Source organism: Anolis sagrei, chromosome 1 (assembly GCF_037176765.1).
Source record: "Anolis sagrei isolate rAnoSag1 chromosome 1, rAnoSag1.mat, whole genome shotgun sequence".
Classification (NCBI taxonomy): Eukaryota; Metazoa; Chordata; class Lepidosauria; order Squamata; family Dactyloidae; genus Anolis; species Anolis sagrei.
Genome location: NC_090021.1, coordinates 185309635 through 185336410, shown reverse-complemented (window position 1 = coordinate 185336410; position 26776 = coordinate 185309635). Strand labels below are relative to the sequence as shown.

At 41.5% G+C, this 26776-nt stretch overlaps 1 protein-coding gene across 1 annotated transcript in view; it reads left to right on the top strand.

Annotated features, from left to right (window-relative positions):
- The window catches only part of ITGAV (integrin subunit alpha V), a 92379-nt gene that overhangs the window by 11655 nt on the left and 53948 nt on the right, over nucleotides 1-26776 (top strand). Inside the window, exons 2-3 of the mRNA XM_060763845.2 lie at nucleotides 7841-7971; nucleotides 25811-25902. Of these exons, the coding sequence (XP_060619828.2) occupies nucleotides 7841-7971; nucleotides 25811-25902 (223 nt within the window). The remainder of the gene's footprint in view (nucleotides 1-7840; nucleotides 7972-25810; nucleotides 25903-26776) is intronic.

Below are 26776 nucleotides of genomic sequence, written 5' to 3'. Positions count from 1 at the left end.
ACAGACACCTAATGCATATAAGAAGAACGTTTGTGGTTATCCACTCATCTTGGCCTTAGGCAACATCTTTACTCCTGTATTCCAACTGATCTGAGTTTATCATCCCATCCCTGTACACACATGTATTGCATTTTTACAACTATTTGCACTCACAGTTTGCCTAAATAGGTCTTTTCCTTGATGCTTCACGCATCTGAGGAAGTTGACGTAGGGTGCATCTGCATTATAGAATTAATGTAGTCTGGCACCACTTTCACTGCCATGACTCTATGCTGTGGAATCATGGACACTGCAATTTTATATGGTCTTCAACCTTCTTTGTCAAAGAGTCCTAGTACCTTACCAAACTACAACTCCTACAATTCCATAGGCATTTCATTCAAACAGCACCTTTTGCCAGGAGTGATCCTACTTTTAGGCAGAGTGAAAGTCATCTTTCTTTGAAAGGCAACTTTCAGAGTTGTCCGTTTTAAATGCTCTTCTTTTCCCCCCATTTAATTTGCCGTCTTTGAATGATGAAAAATGATGCTTTGTTGGTTATATAGAGGATTCCACTGCCAGTCTAAATGGCTTCTATATGTTTTCCTGAACTGTGATCATTTTCAGAAGTCTTGAAAACGTTTGGAAAAATTCTGAAAACCCTATGCAAAGCATGGGGGATTGCTGTTTAGAAGTACTGTACATAAGTTAATCCTGCATAAGTCAATCTTGTGCATGTGTCAAGACTTCAACAGCTTGAATAATCAACTATGGATTTTAGAAAACAATTTGGACGTGAGATCATTACTCGGCGTTTTATGTATGGTTTTAATCTGTTGGATATATTGTTGTGTGTTTTCATTGCTCATGTGCCTCAATTGTTTATATTTTTGTGAGGTGTGTTTTATTGTTTACCTGTGCAGCATTGAATTTTTGCCAGATTTGTAAGCCACCTTGAGTCCCCTCCTGGGTCGAGAAAGATAGGGTAGGAATGAAGCAAATAAATAAATAAATAAATAAATATTTATATTCAGCACACTCTTATTACAGTGTGCTGAATATTAGGATATAATTGTGTTCTGTTTGTAAGCCATCACTGTGACCTTGCATAAGAAAATACAGTGACATTCATGGGTTTGCCATAGGTTGACAGGCAACATGAAGGGACATACACATCACTTTGTCCTGTCTAGTGTCTAGAAATGGATACCAACTTAGCCAGACTTGTAGGAGACCTGGCAAAAAGTGTAGGATTTAAGTGATGACTAAATGTGATTCTAGCCCCTAATGTTCAGATGATGATGTGGATGCATTTTAAGTATGACTAAGTTGATGCAAACCATAATGTTCAGTTGATGCGAACCATAATGTTCAGTTAAATGTTTAGTGTAGGTGAGGTCATAGTGACATACAAGATTCCTTCCATTAATGTGATTGTGATCTATCTACAAAACTGTGCTTTCTAACACAAAACACTTAATTTTCAATCCAAAAATACTGTTGGCAGCTTTCTAAATGTTGTCCAAATATGTTGCCACTATGTTGTCAGTGGCTTCAAACTACAGGAAAGGAGATTCCTTCTGAACATTAGGAAGAGCTTCCTGACTGCGAGAGCTGTTCAACAGTGGAACTCTCTGTCCCAGAGTGTGTTGGAGGCTCCTTCTTTGGAGGCTTTTAAACAGAGGAGGGATGGCCATCTGTCAGGGTGCTTTGAATGCGATTTTCTGCTTCTTGGCAGTGGGTTGGACTGGATGGCCCACAAGGTCTCTTCCAACTCCATGATTCTATGATTCCATTGAGGTCTTTAGTCTGGGACCACACTTTGTGACCTGGAAAATGTGTGATGGTTTATAACTTTCCTAGGACTCACTTGAGATTGCATAAGGGAAGTACAGATGGTAAGACCTTGTATGCCACTAATAAAGTAGCAATTGAGTGATTTTAGCTTAATGGACAAGTTGTCTGGACCAACCTGCCCATTTGGTAAAAGTGCATTAATCCGTAGAAAAGCTGGACACTAACAAAACCACAGAACTGTTTCTGACTAGTGGTTTTGTGTGTCAATTTAGTGTCTCTCTTTACTTTTGGTAAATACAAGCACTCTCTTTAGCTGTGTCACTCTTCGCATCAATTATGCCACAAGCAAAACTAAATCAATGCTTGCCGTCCCATTGTTATTTTTAGTATAACATGAGATATAATATGTAATATATATATGTGTGTGTGTGTGTGTTTGTGTGTATATATATATATATATATATATATATATATATATTCCTCAATTTACATGAGAGGAAAAATAATATTTGCAAGCAACCTCTGTTACTATTGAAATGGCTGTGATACAAGGAAATGCACATCCATAGTGACATCCACATGCCAGAGAGGGAATTGAGGCCCAACTTATCTGTCCTCCTCCTATGAACCAGCTAGTGTGTTAAGATCATTTGGAAAGGCCCTGCTCTCGGTCCCGCCTGCGTAGCTAGTACTTTTGGCAGGGACAAGTGTTAAGGCTAGAGATGTAACTCTTTTGTTAACCGCCCTGAGTCGCCCCAGGGCTGAGAAGAGCGGTATACAAATATAGTAAGTAAGTAAGTAAGTAAATAAATAAATAAATATCTGTATTAAAGAGTCACTATTCAAGACACAGTTAATATGAAAACGTGTGTGGTGTGAAGGCATTTCGGTTATTATGACTTTGAGTAAGTAAGTGATGACACCACTCTGATGGCCGAAAGCGAGGAGGAGCTGAGGAGCCTTCTAATCAAGGTGAAAGAAGAAAGCGCAAAAGCAGGGTTGCAGCTAAACGTCAAAAAAACCAAGATTATGGCAACAAGAATGATTGACAACTGGAAAATAGAGGGAGAAACCGTGGAGGCCGTGACAGACTTTGTATTTCTAGGTGCAAAGATTACTGCAGATGCAGACTGTGGCCAGGAAATCAGAAGACGCTTACTTCTTGGGAGGAGAGCAATGTCCAGTCTCGATAAAATAGTGAAGAGTAGAGACATCAGACTGGCAACAAAGATCCGCCTAGTCAAAGCCATGGTATTCCCTGTAGTAACCTACGGATGTGAGAGCTGGACCTTAGGGAAGGCTGAGCGAAGGAAGATCGATGCTTTTGAGCTGTGGTGTTGGAGGAAAGTGCTGAGAGTGCCTTGGACTGCGAGAAGATCCAACCAGTCCATCCTCCAGGAAATAAAGCCCGACTTCTCACTGGAGGGAAAGATACTAGAGACAAAGTTGAAGTACTTTGGCCACATCATGAGGAGACAGGAAAGCCTAGAGAAGACAATAATGCTGGGGAAAGTGGAAGGCAAAAGGAAGAGGGGCCGACCAAGGGCAAGATGGATGGATGGCATCCTTGAAGTGACTGGACTGACCTTGAGGGAGCTGGGGGTGGTAACGGCCGACAGGGAGCTCTGGCGTAGGCTGGTCCATGAGGTCACGAAGAGTCGGAGACGACTGAACGAATGAACAACAAGAAGTATGGGCAAACTTCAGCCCTCCAGGTGTTTCAGACTTCAAATCCCACAATTCCTAACTGTTGGTAAACTGGCTGCGATTTCTGGGAGTTGAAGTCCAAAACAGCTGGAGGGCCGCATCTTGCCCATGCATGCATTACAGTATGCTGTTCATGTCAAACTATTGACCAGGATCTTAAAATTCATGGCAAGTGTTAAGGCTAGAGATGTAACTCTTTTAGTTTGGGGGTGAAAATCTAACAACTCCTTCCTGCCTCTAATTTCTATGAGTAATACACTAAAGACATCAGATCCTGCCTGAACTGGGAAGCTAAGCAGGGCCTCTAAGTTGGGAGCCCAGCAACCATACCAAGTGCCATAGACTATATCTCAGAGGACGGTACTGGCAAAACGACCTCTGAGAATTACTTGGCTAAGAAAACCTTATGGAATTCATGGGGTCACCTTAATTTAATGGGACAACTTGATTGCACTTATTGCACAACTAACAAACTAACAGTATTATGTTCCTATAGAGCTTTATTCCAATAGGGCTTGAACAATCAGACTTCCTAATGGATTATGCTGTGTCCCATCCTTTCCATATTGGCTCCAGAGTTGTACCACATTGAAGCACCACCTCATTCTGGCTGATGACAAGAGTGATGTTGTTATCTCTAAAATAGGGGTTTGCAGCCATTATTTTATTTCTTAGGGGGCCATAGGCCAGTTTGGTTGTGGACTGGGCTGAAATCAGTAGAGTATGGAGACAGGAATCAAGAGAAGTTAAGCCTGATTTTTTTTTCAAATGGCCACCCTTTCTCTATCTCTTTCTCCCTCTCCCCGTCTTCCCCAGAACACACTTGTAGAGTGTGTTTGCATTTAGTCTGAAGGATCGTGTTCAAGAACTTCATGCAACCCTGGGACTGAAATTTGCTCTCCTATATTTCCTACCCAACACTCATGTTTTTGGGTAGGAAATATGTGCTGTTTGGGTTGAAACAGATTTGCTGTTTTGGAAAACCTCTGCTTGAACATTCAGTTTATTTTGTCTGAAGTTGCAGTGGCTTTAGTTGTTGCTTCTCTTGTCAGTTTGCCAACTTGAGTGTTTGAAAAAGGAAATCAAATATTTAACATAAATTACAGCCTCAGTCCCAACACCAAAGCCATATTAATCGATTAGCCAGTGTTTGCTCTGAAGTGTTTCAGTGCTCTGAGATACTATTGTGTAAGAGACTTTCCAAAATTTTAGGAGCATAAATAAACAGTTCTCCATACCCACAAATTCTGCATTCATGAATTCAACCATCTATAAGTTGATTACACTATGTATCACGATTTTTGTTCCTAGGTTATAAATGTCATTTCCTAGTTGGAACTATAATAAAAAAACATGCAAAAAGTTTATTAAACTGCAAAAACTTTGCATTTGCGGAACATTCTGCAAACATTTTGCTATAGTTTGTCATTGAATATCTCATAGAATCTCAACCAATTCAACATAGTTTGCAGCAGCCACAAAAATGAAGTTTCTGGAATATTACAAATACTTTCAAAGTAAGTACCATACAATTAAACAGGAAATAACACTTTCGAATCAGGAAAACAAATGTTTCTGGTTTTTTTTTTTTTGCATAATGTTTTTTTTTATTTCCAAAAAAAGCAAATTTTGCATTTTATATAAACAACCCCATTTTACGGGATCATTGAATATAATGGGACCAGAGCATCCACAAATGCTATATCCGGGGTGACATGAAACCAAACCCCAGTGGATACCAACATCCCACCGTATGATGTTTTAGCACATTTTTCCCAAGAAATCACATTTAACATTTATTTAATTTTTCTAAAGATTTTTTTTTAAAAATTATAAAACACATACATAGAAGATTTTTTAACAATTGCAATGTCATATAATCATTTTCAGAGAGCAGGGATCAGTATTTCCTAGTCGAATGTATCCAGTCACTCTGTGAATTGTAATAGTGAATTAGTAGTAATGTCAGAAAATCAAATCCTGGGCATATAAAATAATCATATAGGTGTCAAACAGATCTGTATCCCAAACTTGGTGTGAGGAACTGAGCTCGGGAGTGCTCCTGTTATTGAAAGCACAGGGTCACGAGGCCTACAGAGCTGGGCTATGACTGTGTGAAGCTGGCACAAAGCTAAAGCTGTTGGCTTGTAGCAATTGGCACTCTGTGAACTCTGCAGACGTAATTTCATCCTGCAGTGAATGGTTTTAGTTTCTAATAAGCGTCCTGAATCAAAACGAAACCAACTACATTTCTAAAATTTATTTAAAATGGTGATAGAGGAGGCGAGAAGAAGTTGAAAGGGCAAAGAAATCCTGCAAATCTCTTTAGTCATGAGAGTATGATAAAGATTTTTAAAATGCTGAAGGTTTGGAATCTCCGTGGGAAGGATGTAGGCTTTTTATAACAGGAATATTTGGGAAAGCTAATAACAAATTGCAATATTTGTACCCTTCAGAGACTGAAGAGAGGCACCATGGTATAATACTGTTGGCAATGGTCTATGATGTTTTCAAGAAATAATTTTGTAGGTATATATAAATGCCATGTTTTAAACATCTTATGCATCATTCAAAAAAAAAAAAGTTCCATGATCAATTAAAAAAAAATCTTGGAAAAGGTAAGGCTTTGGAGGAAAAAAAGAAAATAGAAAAAATGTTAAAGTTTTTTTTCTTCCAGGCTTCTACATTTCTAGAATAGGATATAGGTTGATCTCTGTTTTTTGAATCATTGTGATGAAGAGGATAAGTAAAATATATGCATAATGGATCTATAGGTGCACAGACACACAGAGAGACATAAGGAATGGGCCTTACAAGAAAGATACAAGAAACTATATTCATTTTGGAGCTCAGGCATTCTGTGTTGGCACACACCATGCTCTGTGGCTTAGTGTTGCAGTGGTTCATATCTGTAGGATCAACTTGTAACACTTGAGTCCTAAACATTTGTGTTGGCCAGCTTTAATGGCCCTGGCAAAATATTCTGTTGTGAGATACTGTGTTGGGTAGAACAGTTTGTTAGCCATATGTTTTGCATTTATTTGCTGGCATGGTTAATATTAGAACTGTAATATTGCAGCGCTGGGCCTGTTTTTTCTGTTTATTTTAAAACTATTATTTGACTCCTATCTCAGTGAGGACCTATCAAATCAAAATATGTAAAAAATGTGAGACCAGTTAGTTGGGGGAATTTCTTTGATGGAGTTTAATGGAACGGTAATACTGTGTGTTAATGCAACTGTGCGTTGTAATTTATAAAACAGTAATGCTTAAAAGGGTGGGGTGAGGCAGAGGGCTAGAAGATGCATTTCTTTAGTGAAAGGAATGTGCTGTAAAGTAATGATTGCCAGAAACGTTTTATTTTATTTTTTGGAGCTGATTTGTTTTGCACTTCAGTAGGTTTGCTGAGTGGAGAGTTAAATGCTGAAAATCCTTTATAATATGAAATACAAATTTAAAGAATAATTTCCGAAGTTAGAAAATCAATAAACCTCACATGTTCCTAAGTATCCAAACACTGGAAATATTTGAGCTTCCAGATCACTCTGACTGTCCAGTTGAGTTGTGCCTTCTCACTTTTTGATTTTATAGCCTCATTCTGTCCTCGTTGTTACCTGAAGGGGTACATGCGGGTTTCTGTCATTCCTGCTCTGATCCTAGGTCTTGTAAATAGACTATGTGAGTTGTAAAAATCCATAAAACAGAGTCATAATTCTATTAAAGCAATCTCCTTGTTGTGATCTGCCTCTTGGGACCTTGGGTTGGATTGGGATTTCATACGTGACTTGTGAGTGTGACATCGGCCTGATGGTTTGAAGACCTGACTGCATTACAAATTTGTCAGTGAAGGAAAAAAAAATTAAGAATATCACATCAATTGGACCGGGCTGTAGTCCAGCTAGTTAGGAGCCAGCTGCATTAAATAACTACTGACCAAGAGGTCATGAGTTCGAAGCCAGCCTGGGTTGGAGTGAGCTCCCAGCCATTAATAGTCTAGTTTGCTGTTGACCTATGCAGCCTGAAAGACAGTTGCATCTGTCAAGTAGGAAATTTAGGTACCACTTTATACAGGGAGGCTAATTTAACTAATTTACAATGCCATAAAATCTTCCAGCAGCGCAGAAGAATGAGGAAGTATTCCATCAAAGGACTCGGTGTCACAAGTGGATGGTGAAGCAGCAGCTCCCCCTGTGGCCAGAACTGAGCATACCCTCATGAAGCCAGAAAAGCTGGAATGTTAAATTGCCTCTGTGTCTGTCTATATATGTTGTGTGTCTAAATGGCATTGAATGTTTGCCATGTATATGTGCATTGTAATCCGCCCTGAGTCTCGCTGTTTTTTGCTTTTCTCTTTCAGGATGTCTCTCCTGGTGGGTGCTCCAAAAGCAAACACAAGCCAACCTGGAATTGTACAAGGCGGCCAGGTACTAAAATGCAACTGGAACTCTAACAGAAGAAACTGCCAGCCAATTGTATTTGATACCACAGGTAATGTAACATGTTGTGTGGTTTTTACAGTAGAGTTTCAATGAATTGCAAAGATGAAGGCGAGATGAAACCTTTAAAGAGTTATACAGTTGGGATAGACCATCATAAACTAGACTCTGGTGTGTTGTCTTTTCTTTGTGTGACAGATTTTCAAAATGGTCATAGCTTTTACTCATCTCAGTAGCTCAGACAGTCCTTTCTTTGGCTGTGTTGAGCAATAGCAGTTAGCAAAAATGGAAGAACATGGCTGTCCTATGTGGCCTTTTGCTAGGAATATGGCCTCATTGGACCTCTGTCTCCCATTCTAGGATTGTGTCTGATAGTCCCAGAGGTTGGGAAAGTGAATTTGGTGGTTACAGTTCCCCAAAACATCTAGTACCCCACAATCTACATGGCTGGAGCCCCCCAGTGGCACAGTGGGTTAAACCCCTGTGCTGGCAGTACTGAAGACCGGCAGGTCACAGGTTCGAATCCGGGGAGAGGCGGATGAGCTCCCTCTATCAGCTCCAGCTCCTCATGCGGGGACATGAGAGAAGTCTCCCACAAGGATGATAAAATATCAAATCATCTGGGTGTCCCCTGGGCAATGTCCTTGCAGATGGCCAATTCTCTCACAACAGGAGCGACTTGCAGTTTCTCAGGTCGCTCCTGACATGACAAAAAAAAATCTACATGGCTGGTGGGCTAGCTATGTTGGCTGGGTAATTTATTAGGAGTGGGTTGCTTTCCCAATTTTCATCAGTTTTTGACAATACCATGGTCTCTATTCTGTTGTTTGGTGAGAGGGGGAGACGTTATACTTCTGCTGAATCCTGTCAGTCATGGATTGCTTAAAGTGATATATAGAATAGCCTTTCTGTGTTAAGGAAATGGGAGGATTCCTAAATTCTTGGGTGAATTCAAATCTGTTTTTATTTTATTAAAAAAAATAAGATTAAGGGCTACAGTGAGCAAGGAAATTGTCCTGGACGACCTTGAGACAGTTATGTGTCACCCCTGTCTATCTCCCAGGATTACTATAAATATAATGTGCAAGAAAAAAGACCATGTATTATAACTAAAACTTATTGGAGGAAATAATTTAGCATATTTGTATAAGCAATACACAGTGGCCTTGGACCATTTTTCTTTGAAAAAGAAAGGTAAAGGTTTTCCCCTGATATTAAGTCCAGTCGTGTCCATCTCTTGGGGGGGGGGGGGGGGAGTTGGTGCTCATCTCCATTTCTAAGCCGAAGAGCCGGCGTTGTCCGTAGACACCTCCAAGGTCATGTGGCCGGCATGACTGCATGGAGCGCTGTTACCTTCCCACCAAAGCAGTACCTATTGATCTACTCACATTTACATGTTTTCGAACTGCTAGGTTGGCAGTTCTGAAAAAGAAAACCCTATATAATATCCTGAAATGTCTTTTGCCATTTCAGTTGTTTTTAAAAACTACATGCCAAATGATAGAGAGAAAGTACAGATTCAATATGAGCTGGCAGAAGTAATTGTATAGTTCTCCTAGTGTGTTTCAATAATATGTGTATCTAAATCTGTATAATATATCATTTTCATTTTTTTCCAAACTGTACATATCACTCTTTGAGTCAGAACCAGATTTTGATTCATTCAGTATGCTCAGAATAAAAAGGAGAACCAGTTCCTTTGCAGTTGTTTAAATCTAGGGAGTAAACTGAGTACACAAAAAGGCAGTGGTATCAAAGCAAAGAATCCCTCATTACCTGTAAACGTTACTAGTTGGATCTACACCTCTTTTCGGGGGGAAAAAACTTTCCCAAAATTGTCCCTATTCTTTCCTGCAAAGGAACAAATCCTTTGGCTCCAGCTGTATCCCAGATCCCCCCAAATTTTATATAGTTTGAGATCAATTGGTTCAGTCTCATGTAGTTCCACTTCCTTTCATTTGAGCAGTTATGTATGCCCTAGAAGCAACTCTCCAGCTCCGATTCCATTGCTGATATGTGTTAATAGGCTTTTAAAATAAGCCTTTCCTTCCCAGGCAGTTCAGGCCTGTCGTCTTGTGGGGTGACCCTTGGGCCAACAATAGACAGCTTTGTTTGAGAGCCTACACAATTGGTCAGGCAGGGATGTTTCCGTGACCCATTTAGCATCTGACATATTTCAAGCGCCTCGTGTGCTGCCTTATTTTCCAACCTTCTTCAGCTCAGGAACTGCTGCTGTTAACAAGTCATGCAGAAAATGTGTGTCTCGGGCTTTGGGAAAAGGGAAACAGTCAAGGAGTTGCATGCACAATTTCCGCTAGTTGAACAGTGGAGGAAACTAGCCTAAAATGCAGTGGAATCAATCCAGGGTATCGTTATTAAAAGACTGTTTTGAATGTCGGTGGACAAGGTCCTTTTCCTATTTATAGCATATTCTTGAAAAGAAAATGTTATTTTCACAACCTGTCCACCAAAAAGGACCTTGTAGCAGCAAACTAAAATAGGAATCCAGTGGAAATATTTACAGTGGTCCTTCCTTATCCATGCGTTCAACCACCCCTCGCTTGAAAATATGTTTTAAATAATTTAAAAAGGAGACTTTACAAGCCATTGGATAAAAAGAGATAATATGAAAGTCTTAAGAACCATAAAAGAGTGGGCCAACCTAATTGTTTACTATTTTAGGGCTAGCTGATTTTGCCAAAAGGCTTCGTAGATAGAAAAATATGTGTAGCCTTTTTAAAGGTCCATATTGTGTTAGCCAGGTAAAGTTGCCTAAATTTACTTCTGCATTAGTAATAGTCATTACCCTTCCTTCACTTCCCCCCTCCCCAAAGGAATTCTATATGTGTCTTCATTTCTCCACACTTTATCCCCCAACAACTGTGGGCAGACACAAATGACCTTATCAGATGGGGTATTTTTTGGTGGCATGTACATTCCTCTATAGTTTTTGACAAAGCCCGCTATCTTCCTGTCCTAACTACTTCTGGTGGGGCTCCACCGTAAAACTATAGAGTAGTGGTTCTCAACCTGTAGGTCCCCAGGTGTTTTGGCCTACAACTCAGAGAAATCCCAGCCAGTTTACCAGCTATTAAGATTTCTTGGAGTTGAAGGCCAAAACATTTGGGGACCCACAGGTTGAGAACCACTACTGTAGAGAAACTGGCACATGCAGCCATGGTGGCAACATGGGATGCTTCCTATGTTCAATTGGAATCAATGGGGGAAGCCAGGTAGCGGATGCTTCCCTCCATGGGATGAGGTAGAGGGGAAGCCAGGTGATGTGGAGCATGGGGCAACAGATCCCCCATGCCATCCACCTGGCAGCACCAGATTCGCCACAAAGAGGTTGAAAGTGAGTTCCCTCAAGGCTTACCAGATGGTTTCTTAGCTTGGGTCTGTGAAGATGAGTCAACATGAGGGAATTTCCTTTGTCCCTCCACCCACTTTGTAGAACATCATGAGAATCTAGCAGTGGTTCTCAACTTGAGGTCCCCAGATGTTTATGGCCTACAACTCCCACAAATCCCAGCCAGTTTACAAGCTATTGGGATTTCTGGGAGTTGAAGGCCAAAAACAGGTTGAGAACCACTGATCTAGAAGGAGAACACTGAAGGGGTGCCATTCTTCTTCAGACAGACTGCATCCTAAGAATATGTCTATATACAATACTCTGTATATTTATTCCAAAATCATATCTTCTGTGTTCAGTAGCTCCCCCTCGATGGACTGTCACCTTGTCGTGGTGAGGGGGCTTGCGTGTTCCGATGAACCTGTGAGCACAACAACTGGAGTCGTGCACTCCCAGGAGTGGCCGCGGGGGAGGTCCCAGACCAAGCACAGTCCGAAGACCCAAAGACCTCAACGGCGGAGCAGGCGGAGGATAACATGGCACATGTTACAACGGCTGCGAAGGCGGAAGAAGGCTGCAACAGACTGAGAAGCCACGGTCATTGTGTTAAACTACATCACCAGTGGAACCTCATCTGTGAAGACTGTGTGTTGTTCAGCTGTGCACTGACCTCCACACATTAAAAAAACCCACGCACAGGCGTCTTCCAAAGAAAATAAAAACCAAGCAACCAAAGTCCCATGGCGATCAGCGAGTGGCGACGGGGGCAGGACTGTGAAATCTGGAAGCCCCTAGTCACAGACTGGCACATGGGCGGTGGGTACGGACTCAGTCGCTCTACCTCAAGGTCCGAGGCAGTTGAGTAGTTCGGCAGCTGTATCCACGACTGAGCAGCCCTATTGAGGACCCACTCTGCTCACCCCACACGGGGAGGGGGCTAGAAAAGGTGCCCTAAACATAGTCTGCCTCACTTATCCCTGACTGGACTGCCGCGTCCAGTGGGGTCACCATCCTGCGGCCAAAAAAGAAAAATGAACTTCGGTACGTGGAACGTACGGACTCTGATGGACAACAGTGACAGTGAACGCCCCGAACGCAGAACTGCCATCATCGCAAGGGAGCTGGGACGCTTCAACATCGACATAGCAGCCCTTCAGGAGACCCGGAGAGCAGGAGAGGGACAGCTGAAGGAAGAAAAAGGAGGCTACACCTTCTTCTGGAAGGGACTGCCCGAAGAAGACCAAAGAATGCACGGAGTTGGCTTCGCTATAAGAAATGAACTGATGAAACATCTGTCCGAAGCACCCACTGGCATCAACGAACGACTCTCCACCCTCCGAATTGATCTTGCCAAAAACCAACGGGCAACCATCATAAGTGCCTATGCACCAACACTAGACGCTGATGAAGACATCAAGGAGAAATTCTACTATCAGCTGGACACTGTCCTATCGGGGATACCTAAGGAGGACAAAATCATTCTCCTGGGGGACTTCAATGCAAGAGTCGGGCGAGACTTCGACCTGTGGCCAGGCACCATAGGAAAAGACGGGGTTGGAAACAGCAACTCGAATGGCATCCTGCTTCTCACCAAATGTGCGGAGCACAACCTTGTCATCACCAACACGCTCTTCCGCCAGAAAAACAAGTTCAAGACATCATGGAAGCACCCCCGGTCAAAGCATTGGCACCTCTTAGACTATGTAATCACACGTGCCAGAGACCGCCGTGACGTACTCCTCACAAGAGCCATGACAGGTGCTGACGACTGCTGGACCGACCACAGGCTAATCTGATCCACGATGGCTATCAAGATCGCCCCCAAGCGCAGACTCCAAGGAAGAAAGACAAGGCGCAAAATGAACACCCAAGCCCTTCAGGAGCCCTCCAGGCGAGCCCATCTCCAAACAGCACTCAAGGACCATCTACCCACAGTACACCCCGAAAATGTTGAGGAACATTGGAACAAACTGAAGACCTCCATCATCCAAGCCTGCGAAGAAACTATTGGATACCAAGCCAAGAAACATCAAGACTGGTTTGACGAAAATGACATCGAGATCCAACAGCTAATCGACAAGAAAAGGAAAGCCTTCCAAACATGGCAGAGAGACATCAACTGTGCTGCTAAGAAAAAGATCTACGCCAGTGCAAAAGCTGAGGTCCAAAGAAGGATAAGAGAACTCAAGAACATCTGGTGGACAAAGAAGGCTGAAGAAATCCAACACCTGGCAGATACCCATAATGCTCAAGGATTTTTCAAAGCCACAAAGGTCATCTATGGGCCAAGAAACCATGGCATACAGCCTCTACGCTCATCAGACGGAACCAAACTCCTGAAGGACCAAAAGTCAATTGCACTACGTTGGAAAGAACACTACCAAAGCCTCCTAAACCGCAGCTCCAGTGTGGCCGAAGAGGTCCTCTCACAAATCCCGCAACAACAAACCAGGGATGAGCTTGCAGCACTGCCTAGTTTGGAAGAAGTCAGCAATGCCATCAGCCAACAAAAGAACAACAAAGCCAGCGGACCGGATGGGATCCCTGCTGAAATCTTTAAAGAGGGAGGACCTGCGCTGACACACCAACTCCACCAGCTCATAGAAAAAGTGTGGGTGACCGAGAAAATCCCAGCAGACTTCAAGGATGCCACCATCATCACCCTCTTCAAAAAAGGGGAAAGAACAGACTGCGGAAACTATCGAGGTATCTCCCTTCTAACCTCTGCTGGAAAAATCCTCGCAAGAATCCTTGCAAACCGCCTTCTGCCCCTCTCAGAAGACACCCTCCCAGAATCCCAGAACGGCTTCCGCCCCTCCAGAGGAACTGTGGACATGATCTTCACTGCACGACAGCTCCAAGAAAAATGCAGGGAACAAAACCAACCTCTGTACATGGCATTCATCGACCTTGCAAAGGCATTCGACACAGTGAATCGCAGCGCTCTCTGGACCATCCTCCAAAAAATCGGGTGCCCAAGCAAATTTGTGAACATCCTGCGGCTCCTCCACGATGACATGATGGCAACAGTCTTGGACAGCAATGGCTCCCAAAGTGACCCATTTAAGGTGGAATCGGGTGTCAAACAGGGATGTGTTATTGCCCCAACTTTATTCTCCATCTTCATCGCCATGATACTTCACCTTGTTGATGGGAAGCTTCCCACCGGAGTGGAAATCATCTATCGGACAGACGGCAAGCTATTTAACCTCAGCAGACTGAAAGCCAAAACCAAGGTCACAACAACATCTGTTATAGAACTCCAGTATGCTGATGACAATGTCGTCTGTGCGCATACAGAAGAAGATCTACAAGCCACTCTCAACACCTTTGCAGAAGCATACACAAAGCTTGGCCTGTCACTGAACATCGAGAAAACCAAAGTGCTGTTCCAGCAGTCACCAGCCGCCCCCTCTCCAATGCCAGAGATACAGCTTAATGGTGTAACATTAGAAAATGTCGACCATTTCCGCTACCTTGGCAGCCACCTCTCCACCAAAGTCAACATTGACACCGAAATACAACACCGCCTGAGCTCTGCAAGTGCAGCATTTTCCCGAATGAAGCAGAGAGTGTTTGAGGACCGGGACATCCGTAGGGATACTAAGGTGCTTGTCTATAAAGCTATTGTCCTCCCAACCCTGCTATATGCCTGTGAGACGTGGACTGTCTACAGACGTCACATGCAGCTCCTGGAACGATCCCATCAGCGCTGCCTCCGGAAAATCCTGCAAATCTCCTGGGAAGACAAGCGGACAAACGTCAGTGTGCTGGAGGAAGCAAAGACCACCAGCATTGAAGCAATGGTCCTCCAACATCAACTCCGCTGGACAGGCCACGTTGTCCGGATGCCTGACCACCGTCTCCCAAAGCAGTTGCTCTACTCCGAACTCAAGAATGGAAAACGGAATGTTGGTGGACAGGAAAAGAGATTTAAAGATGGGCTCAAAGCCAACCTTAAAAACTCTGGCATAGACACTGAGAACTGGGAGGCCCTGGCCCTTGAGCGCTCCAGCTGGAGGTCAGCTGTGACCAGCAGTGCTGCAGAATTCGAGGAGGCACGAGTGGAGGGTGAAAGAGAGAAACGTGCCAGGAGGAAGGCACGTCAAGCCAACCCCGACCGAGACCGCCTTCCACCTGGAAACCAATGCCCTCACTGCGGAAGAAGATGCAGAGCAAGAATAGGGCTCCACAGCCACATGCGGACCCACAAGGAAACCCATGATGGAAGACCATCTTACTCGTCCAACGAGGGATCGCCTAAGTAAGTAAGTAAGTAAGTTCAGTAGCTGTTCATCATGAGAAGTGTGTTTGGGACTCCAATTGATATGAATGAGTCTGACCCTCATCAATATTCAGCCATTATCAAAATAAACAATTTATCATTTCTTGTAAATCCCTCTTCTTACCATCTACTGGCAGAAGTTCACAAGGAAAACAGAGCTGCAAATAAGAACAATGTTTTGTTGAACGCTTTCATGGCCAGAATCAGTGGATTGTTGTGGGTTTTTCGGGCTGTATGGCTATGTTTTAGAAGCATTCTCTCCTGACATGTCACCTGCATCTATGGCAGGCATCCTGAGAGGTTGTGAGGTCACAACCTCTGAGGATGCCTGCCATAGATGCCGATGAAATGTAGGAGAGAATGCTTCTAAAACATGGCCATACAGCCCAGAAAACCTACAACAACCCAAGAACAAAGTTGCCCAACAATTGAACAGCTTGTTTTCTTGTAAATGTTTATCCCAGCTGTGATGGAAATGTTCAAAAATCAGAAACTATAAATAAGGTCCAACTTATTCACTACACAAGCAGCTGAAAGTTTTAATTACTTGCCGTTTCCTACCTTTTCTACTCGCTGAAATTTGCAAGAAACAGAAACTTTCCAGTGGGTTGCATATGAATTATTCACAAGTGAAACCTGTAACAAATTGTTCAGAAAATATGAGTTCTTGCATCGAACACCTCTCAATTCCTCCTAATCCATGGTGCCACAACCTCCAGTAACCTATTGTTTCCTCTTTCTCCCATCCGGCCCCCGGTATTTTCCACTTCTTCTTTCCATCTGACGCTGAATATCCCATGGCTAAGGAACATCTTCAGTCACCTCTGAGCTCTGGCTGTTGGGGAAAGAATTGTCCACTTTTGCAAAGTATATTTTTAAAATGGGGCTCTTTTTAGCAAGTTGATGCCTCCCTCTTGTTTCTCAGAGACCACATTTCTGTCAGGAGCTTATATCAGAGAGAGTCATTGCCGCTCAAGAAGTATGAAGGAATTGTTGTTGGCTTAGCATGACAGACAGGTGTAGTTTGGGATGGATGAATACAGATTGATGCTTCAATTTGATTTTTTAAAAATGTGCCTGCCATTTCTTTATTGAAGGCACTGAGAGGTTTATGTAGGATTGTCACTGGAATTCTATGCAGACACTGAGCAAAGCCTATCTATTGCCTTAACTTTTGCTGTAAGATTATTTCTTTTATCAATGAGCTGAAAATGATGTGGACACCCAGCTGGCTTTGTTGAAATGCTGGCTTATAAGCATTTATTTCAAGGCATTGTTCAATTGTTCTTCAGTTGCATCCCTGTGGCAATTTACAAAAAGTAATAAAATAGTTTGAATATACAGACAAACACATCTAAAAAGGCCTGGAAACTGTAACGTTTTCAGCAAATATCCTGCAATACTAAAATAAAGATTGCAGTTCCTGCAAAGTGTATATATGTTGCGTGAGTTCGTCTATCTTTGAAAACAGATGCATTTAGAAAGAAATATTTTACAGTAAGTCTCAGTGGATGTCAGAGTTATGTTCAGAAGTAAATCTAGATAATCTTCTATGTACTGTACTCTCTCAACTTGCATAGTTGAAAACCATCTGGAATATATCACTGTCAGCAATGGTATACAAAGCCGAGCCAGTAAAAACTGCACATTTTGCATAAACCTCCATAGTTTTGAGTCATCCACTTGCTGGCTGGAGTCAAAAAGCGTATTCTTATCAACAGATGATGATGCAATTTTTTAAAAATGGAACGGATGCTCTAATTCTCTTGCAGGCATAAAGCAAGAGCATTTTATTGAGGGGAAAATCTAGAATTAATTTTGGTTTATTTATTAAGCCATGATGTAAAACGGTGTGCTTAGAATTTATAGTGATTTAAACAAATGTCTTATCAGATACTTATTAAATGCACCATATCGCAAACAAAGCTGAAGAAAGTAACATTTGTCATTTTGTATGCAGCTAGACAGATTCCTGCTTCCTTTCATTTTTAACAGGGTTGATTTAGTTCATACTTGTTGTTGCATGACTCTTGGTGACCTCATAGACCAGCCCATGCCAGAGCTCCCTGTCGGCTGTCACCACCCCAGCTCCTTCAAGATCAAGCCAGTCACTTCAAGGATACCATCCATCCATCTTGCCCTTGGTCGCCCCTCCCCTTCCTTTTTCCCTCCATCTTCCCCAGCATCATTGTCTTCTCTAAGCTTTCCTGTCTTCTCATTACATGGCCAAAGTACTTCATCTTTGCCTCTAATATCCTTCCCTCCAGTGAGCAGTCGGGCTTTATTTCCTGAAGTATAGACTGGTTGGCTCTTCTCGCAGTCCAAGGCACTCTCAGAACTTCCCTCCAGCACCACAGTTCAAAAGCATCTATCTTCCATCGCTCAGCTGATCCTTTGCTGGAGTAGTTCATACTTAGTCAGGCAATAAATCATTTGCTCCTAAAGTTGACCTTCAACATTTGCCATTTTTAACATTTGTGGATTTGATTATTTGTGGACATGATTAATACATTCTCTCTGGGAATCTCTAGGTCCTCCAACGTGGCTCTATATTCAGTTTCCAAAAGAAGTTGACCATAGAGTCAAACTGGAGGAGCCAGGGATTCTTAGAGAAGTGTTCTGTCTGGTAAAAAAATAGGGTTTTTATTGATGTTTTTTCCAGATTTGCAGGCGTTTTACACCCCTAACCCCACTGAAGGTGGAGGTTGGTCGGCCTATCTATCTATCTATCTATCTATCTAAAACAGGGATCCTCAAACTTTTTAAACAGAGGGCCAGGTCACAACTGTTGGAGGGCCAGATTATAATTTAAAAAAAAAAAACAGGAATGAATTCCTATGCACATTGCACATATCTTATTTGTAGTGCAAAAACACTTTAAAACAATAGAATAATTAAAATGAAGAGCAATTTTAACAAATATAAACTTATTAGTATTTCAGTGGGAAGTGTGGAGCTGCTTTTGGCTGATGAGATAGGATTGTTGTTGTTGTTGTTGTTGTTGTGTGCTTTAAGGTCATTTCAGACTTAGGTTGATCCTGAGTGAGGGCCGGATAAAGGACCTTGGAGGGCCATATCCGGCCCCCGGGCCTTAGTTTGGGGACCCCTGATCTAAAATAAAGGTTTCCCCTTGATATTAAGTCTAGTCGAGTCCAACTCTGTGGAGTGGTGCTCATCACCATTTCTAAGCCATAGAGTCGGTGTTGTCTATAGACACCTCCAAGGTCATGTGGCCTGCTTGACTGCATGGAGTGCTGTTACCTTCCCGCCACAGGGGTACCTATTGATCTACTTACATTTGCGTGTTTTCGAACTGCTACGTTGGCAGAAGCTGGGGCGAACAGGAGTTCACCCCATCCCATGGATTCAGACCGCCAACCATCCAGTCAGCAAGTTCTACAGCTTATTTTTAATTGCCAAATGATTATTTGAAAAGTATTTTAGTATTGCCAATAAAGATTTGGTCCTATCGGATTACCATAGGACTGGCGTTACTATTAGGCAGAGTGAAGTAACCACCTCAAGCAGTAGATTTTGGATGTCATGAAAAATCAAATTTTCTGTACAGAAAACCCACCTGTGTTTATTTTGCATAGAACAAGTTCTGCATTGTGAAGATTCTTATCTGTCCGGGATTCTCCTTGTCAGGGTTTCCCAACATTCCTGTACTGCCATATGTTAGGTGAAGATTTTTGAATACTTCCTAGTTTCCCTCACCAGTCATGTGTAAAGTGAAGGAAATAACATTGTATAGGATATAAGCATGTGAAGGGTTTTAAGCTTCACTCTGCTCATGCCATCAATTTTTCTTCGCTATATTTTCTTTCAGAAGAAATTTAGGAACAGGGAGCGGGGAGAAAGTAGTTGGCAGGAGGACGGTTCAGCATTCCTCACCCACACATCCCTTCTTTTAATGGCATCCCGCCCCTGCTTTCCTTTTGACTGGGGTTGACCCATTGCACAGTACATGTCATTTGACGCTAAAGGAAAGCATTTGGCTGCATTCATTTTCTGTACAATGTGTTGACTGCTAGGCTAAGCAACGTGTTCTGGAAACATTCAATTCACAGCATTCTAAACAAACTGCTATGGAGGCAGCTTTCAATACATGTTCTTTCTCCTTAATAGACAGACATGAAGCATCTTTCCAAATAAGTGACCCATTTCATGTGTAATAAGTATCTAACTTTTTGGCATATTTCCATTCTATGATTCCCTTTTCTACTTTGATTCCAGACTATTCTCTCTTAACAAGAACAAACCCTCAGTTATATCCCGTATGAGTTTTTTTTTACTGTTGTGATAGAGTCAAATGCCAGTTCATGTACAGCCCACTCACATATAATGCAAGTTCATAGTATATGGTTTAGATGTCAAGAGCTGTTATGATGAACTTCCAGCAGAAACAAACCATAGATTCATGCTGGAGGACCTAGAAAATGCCTAGATGACACCTCTCTAGGCATTTTCTAGATCTCTCAGTATGATTGTATGCTTTAACTGGAAGCATTTCTGGTAAGAAAAATAGAGTTCAAGATTATAAACCAAACATGAAAGATCCTGAAATTAATTCATCACATAATATATGGATGAACTTGTGTGTGTGTGTGTGTGTGTGTGTATAATGGCACTCCTTGCAGTCATGCTGGCCACATGACCTTGGAGGTGTCTACGGACAATGCTGGCTCTTCGGCTTAGAAATGTAGATGAGTACCACACCCCGGAGTCGAACACAAGTGGGCTTAATGTCAGGGGAAAACCTTTACCATATATATATGAATGAGAGAGATTCAAGAAATTTGGCTCTATTCATCCCTCCAATGGCTCTATTCATCCATCCAATGGATGGATCAATAGAGCCAATTGCTTTCCTTTAACATCAAATGACATGTGCTGTGCAATGGGTCAACCCCAGTCAAAAGGAAAGCAGCGGTGGCATGCCATTAAAAGAAGGGATGTGTGGGTAAGGAAATTAATTTCGATAAATTAAGTGGTGTGTGTATTCCCAAATAGGTATTTGTATGGTCCCTTTGTGCCATCAGCTCATTTCCGATCTGGTATATCGAGTATTATTTATTTTACATTGTTTATCTATATTTAGTTACTTTGCTTATATCTTCTCCTATACAATAGAATCTCTAAATACCTTAAAATAAAATTAGATCAAACAGTTAAAAAGTATCATATTTAAAATATTTAAAATATGATAAAAAATGTTAAACAATTGAATCACATAATGTTTGGACCAGTTTGTCGTATTTGTAATGTATATTTCTATGTACTTTATAAGGAATAAGTCCTACTGAATTCTCTGGAGCTTGCTTCTGAATAAGGACACATGGGATTGTGCTGAAGGATTTTAAAGTCTTAATATTTTATGAATTAAACCCTGCATCTTTAGAAATGGCATCATCTTCCAGGGACAAACAAATATTTATTTATTTATGGTATTTCTTCCTCGTCTTTCTCAGCTCGAAAGTGACTCATATTGGATGAGATATCCGTCCTTGGAGTCTCACTATGAACATTCTTAATGGTCCTTTCTTGATAATTTATGCACACAAAAGTTGGTCAGCCTTTAGCCATCCTCGTGTTGTGAAGTTAGATGTTATGCCCATATATTCTTTTCTTTACTAACAATAGAAATGTGTATCTGTTCCTCCAGGATTTCCTCAATAGGAAACAATAATTCTGGTAAAGGAGCAATCATTTCCTTATTGCTAGAGTAGACTAGACAGCGCACAAGTTGGACACAAGTTGGACAGCAGACAAAAGGAGCTCTCTGATTAATTACCAGCATCATATCAACTATCTGTGAAGCTTCTGACTCAGAGAAGATTCTTCTAATCATTACCCTTTGCTCTTAAGAAGAAGAATTATTTGTGCTGCCTCCATAATCTTTGTCCTTGCATTGCTTTGCAGTTTATACAAAGGCTGCTCAAGGTAAAATCACAGTTCTTTGCTGTCCACTTTATCCCACTGAGATGAGCTGTGATATGAAATGTGAACACCCTGATTCATATGGCAGTTCTTGAGCAAGGATTTTAAGCAGGCAATGTCTACTTGGATTTTAAGCAGTTTGGGGTTGACAGTGTCAGCTTCTTCCATGGACAATGGCAGACTCTATTGAACTGTATGATTTCCATCAAAAGTTACCATAGTTGTCTTGGTGGATGATATTTGCCAGAGAATGGGACATAGAGGAGAGGGGTGCAACCATGCTATATATATCTTGGGCTTTTTGGGAATCAGATGTCCATTATCAGTTATAATAACCTTAAGAACCGCATATCCCAGATGAACCCTCTAGGCATGGGCATATGGTGTTTCTAGTCCTTTCTGGAAAAACAGATAGACTGATTAATTCCTGCTTTTCTCGATACAATCCTCAGAGATTTGAGCCATAAAGTAACAATCCTTCCCCTGTCTATGTGAAATTATGTTTCATTAATTTCAGTTATGCTGACCACTCACTCCTAACCATGTTCTCTCCTGAGTATTTCCCATTGATTGCATTAGGACGTAATACCATGTAATCACAGCACACCCCCTGTACTCATGGAGGATATATTCCTGAATTTACCATGGAAACAGGACTCCATGGATAATGGCAGACTCTATTGAACTATATGATTTCCATCTAAAGTTACCATAGTCACCACGGAGGACCTAGAAAATCCTGGAAAGACATTCTTTGTTGGAATAGGCTCAGTTCTCCAACACATAGCTTCAAGTGGAAGCACATTATAGAATTGCCTGGAGGAGGACGTATTTTGTTGAATGTGGATAGGTGAAACCATGTGTAGAAGAGTTGTACTGTAAGGACTATGGTCTTCACTCACATAGGTGGAGGATCTCTGGAGAAGCATTCGTGTTTATTATGGGATGAACATGCATGAGTGAAATTGGTACATCAAGTATCATTTCCACTCATGCATGTTCATCCCTAGTCAGGAATGAAGAAGCCTGTTGTAGGTCTCTTTACACAACAGTGTTGTTAAATCAGGAAAGCTCATTTGGAAAAGAAGATAATCGTTTATGGGCATTTCACAAAGATGCAAGATAGCCTAGTTGGTGAGTCGCCCAGATGTCTTCCTTGTTGACCAATCCTGAGTTTGAGAAATAGTTCTGAAAGTATTTCTCAACTCTTTATGGGAGCTTTCAAAGGAAAGTGCAAACAAATAGAGTTCAATAAACCTGAGAAGGCCATAAATATTACAGCCTGGGATTGGAGAAGAGTCTATCCCTCTTGAGACTTTCTTCTTTCAGTATTATCATTTAATCAGCTAACCGTTGACTATGGTATCTTGACCTGCTTACTTATTTTGGAAGCTTTCAAGGAGAACAGAGGAGGGGAGCTTTTGAAACTACAACTCCCAGAATGCCCCATCTATCACTTGTCCCACCATGCAATACTAATTAAACTAGAAGATTTCTAAGACAGGTTGTTCTTGCTGTTGTTGTTGATAATGATGATGTTGTCATTTTCCAACTTACGGTGATTCTAAGGCACATCTGTTACTGTGTTTTCTTGGCTACCTATTTTTAAGGTGTCCAAATGTAAAAATTGACTACCTAGACAATGAACAACTTTTCACACTAAAATTGATATTTTGTATACTGATTAATGACATTAGCCTGTATAGGAATTGATCTCTGGACATCTCTATGCTGTACATGACATTTGCTTTGAACAGATTTTGTTCAGTTGCAGCTCTCAGGATCTCTCCCATTAGCTATGCAGGTGAGGTCTGCTGGAAATTGTAATCCAAAAGATGGGAAAGGCCATAATTCCGATTCTTGATTTAGGGGGCTGTACAGAAAAATTTACACCACCCTCCCATAGATGTATGTACTCACATTCGAACACACTTTTGCATTATTACACACAAAGCTCCATCCTTTCCTCTCTGGTTTTGGCCCTGAAATTTTAAGAGAATGGGGACTGTTGGCCTGGCAACCCTGTTGGCATTTCCAGTTGAGAGATCTAGTTGCAAGTGATGTGAAAGATGACTACCTGTCCCTGTGGCAGATCATGGCCATCAGAGCAGAAATACCTGGAATAGATTAATCAACAAATCTAGACGTAGCATCTTCTTAACATAGTAGGGAAATTAGTAGGGTCAGTTACTTTGATTATTTCCTCATTTCACATTGGGGTTGCTAGTTCAGGCACTGAAGTTTCTGGGTTAAAGCCTGAGGACAAAACCTTGTGCATTAAGTATGGTATAACCACCATATCTATGGGGGACCCCTTCCCAGATTTCATGTGAATATGCAGAACCATGGGTAATAGTAAACTCTATTGAAATGAAGAGCTTCTGGCACAATAATACCATAGAGCCATGGTGAAGGGTCTTGGAAATGCCTACAGCGCAGGGCCGTAGTCGGGGGGGCGGGGGGGGGGGGGTTAGAACCCTTTTGGGGGGGGACCTGGTTTACTCATGAGTAAACCAGGTTTCTTTTTTAACCTGACACAATTCAGGACAGGGTTGAATTTTTAACCCTCCCCCCCCCCCCCCCCCCACTGCTCTGGCTATGGCCCTGCTACAGAGGACATTGACAGAAGGATAGTAGTGAAACCACAGATACTGGTCCCAGAGATACAGGAGTTGTACTAAATAAAATTGCCCACTGGTTGTTGTTCAAACACATATAAGTCATATTCTCCTGTAGCAAAAAAAAAAAAAAAAATTCTCAGCAGTGGCCCCCCGCCTATGGAACGCCCTCCCTAGAGATATCAGATTGGCCACCTCCCTCTTGTCTTTTAGAAGGAAAATCAAGACCTGGTTATGGGACCAAGCATTTGATCAGTGAGCAGCAAGTGGAAGAAGATCTCACAACTTATGGCAATGAATTGAGCCGGACTGGTTTTTGGATTTCTATTTTAATGGATGTGTCTTAATTAATTGTTTTAATTGTTGTTTCGATATTTTTTAATATTTTGATTGTACTGTGGTTTTTTTATGATGCTAGCATCGTATGATGCTTTTGTTAGGCCTCCCTGAGTCCCCCTTCGGGGGGAGAAGGGCTTGGTATAAATATAGGAAATAAATAAATAAATAAATAAATAAATAGGAAAATTAAGCTGAAAGGACTGTTCCAAGCTCAAGGTGAAATGGGCGTTGTTGTCGTTGTTGTTGTTGCTGCTGCTGCTTCTGCATGCCTTCAAGTTATTCCCCATTTATGGCTACTCTAAGTAGAATCTCACAGGGATTTCTTGGCAAGGTTAAGGAATGTCTAATCTATCCTACTTGTAAAGTAGAGTGGAAGGTGAGCCTTGACTCCACAACTTGGAGGGAAGGAGGAAGCTAACCAAATAGACCCCTCAGGGAATCTTTGTGAGTTATATCAAAGCTTGTGAATCATAGTAAGCTGTTGGTTTAATAGATGAGCTGGAAATTTGCATACAGTCCTTTGTTTGTGTCTGTAGGTAAGACCTCCAAAATGAGAATATCCAACCTTGTCTCCCATGAGGAAATAAGCCACACAAACTGGAGACTCAGACTCCAGCACTGAGATTTGGAACTCTATGTCACAGAGATCTTGAATTGGATCCAGATGTAAAGTGGAACACTGAAATCATGGAGATTTTTTGGTTGTAACTTATGTGAGTCCCACTGAGTTCAGTGGATCTCTTCTCCATTATGTGCAGCTTGTACTGTACTTTTCTTTCTCTTGAGATGATGGAGTGTTTTTCGTAACATGACTCCTTTAGAGAAATAGAAAAAGAATAGAATAGATGGAAGAATTAAATCTGAAGTCCTTGCAGGCACATAGTGTTGACAGTTTCATTTTTGGTGAATGTTTGATTTTCATTTTTGAATGACTTGACACAAATGAGGCATGGCAAATTGCATTTTTGTATGATCTCATATCATCTCAGATGTAGGATCTCTCACAGTTCCATGTTCTTCGTTTAAGCCGTCGAGTATGGAGTAATCAAACAAGGAGAACATTATGATGCCCATACAGTACACATATACCATTGGTGGGCAAGTGGAGTAGTTTTTGGAACCCAACACCCATAATCCCTCATTATTGGCTATGCTGGATAGGGCTGATGGCAATTTTAATGCAGAAAAGATGGGAAAGGCATAGATGTTTACTTTCCTTTATGCACATAATGTGGATCTCAGATTTTGCAAGAGATCAATTTGCCTCCAGGTCCACTGCAATGTTCAGATGCTATAGTACTTCCAGCTGATTTTTTTTACAATATTTTGATTGACTGTTTGCTTTTTTGTCTTCTAGGCAATAGAGACTTTGCCGTAAATGATCCGTTGGAATTCAAATCAAATCAGTGGTTTGGTGCATCGGTGAGATCTAAAGATGATAAAATTTTGGTAAGTTAATAGGTGTTATTAAATGTATTCAGAGTGTCTTTTTAAAATGTCCTTGTAAATGTGTATATACATGCAGTAAGAACCTCTGAGCTACTTCAGTGCCTCTTTTAGCCAATTCACACACACATGAGGCTGGCATAACAGGCTTTGGTGAACCCCAAAGTTTGCAGATATACTGTGTGTGTGTTTGCATGCCAAACATCATGATGAAAACTAAGCATGCTCATTTGACAATGAATGCTGTCTGATTGTTGGGGAGAATAAACTGTGAAGTGTTGGCAGGAAAATGAAACGAAACATCCTGCCATGCAACATTTTGTAGCAGCTCTGATTTATTGTGTTATATTGGAATTTGGTCTTTTAACAACAGTGAGGTAATATCTCTTTTCATTAAAACTACAGTCGTCTAGTTTCATAATCCGTTAAGCACACCCAGATTATAAATCTCCCTCATCTCCATTAATGGGTAGATGCTTAGTCCTTATGTCATATTTAAACTAATGGGGTTTTTCTGTGGAATTCTCCAACAGTGGCAAAGTTTTGTGAAAAGTCCTCAGAGATCTTCTATGACCTGGTTCATACAGAGCAGGGGACTGTGTCTGGACAATCTAGGGCCAAATACAGATTTCATGCTGATAATCACTTACCTTTCCTTAACTAGTTTGGAGGCTAAATAAATGTATGAAAGTTAGTTAATCTAACTGGAGCTGTTCATAATGAAACTTCTGTTCACTATAGAGTGCCCAGGTATTCCATTTTTATGTAACATCCTGTATTGAGGCTGTGTATTGAGGTGATACAGGATGCCCCAAATCCTGTTATCTCTTGATCTGATAAGTATCAGCACCAGCTTCTGTCACAACTGACTAACTCC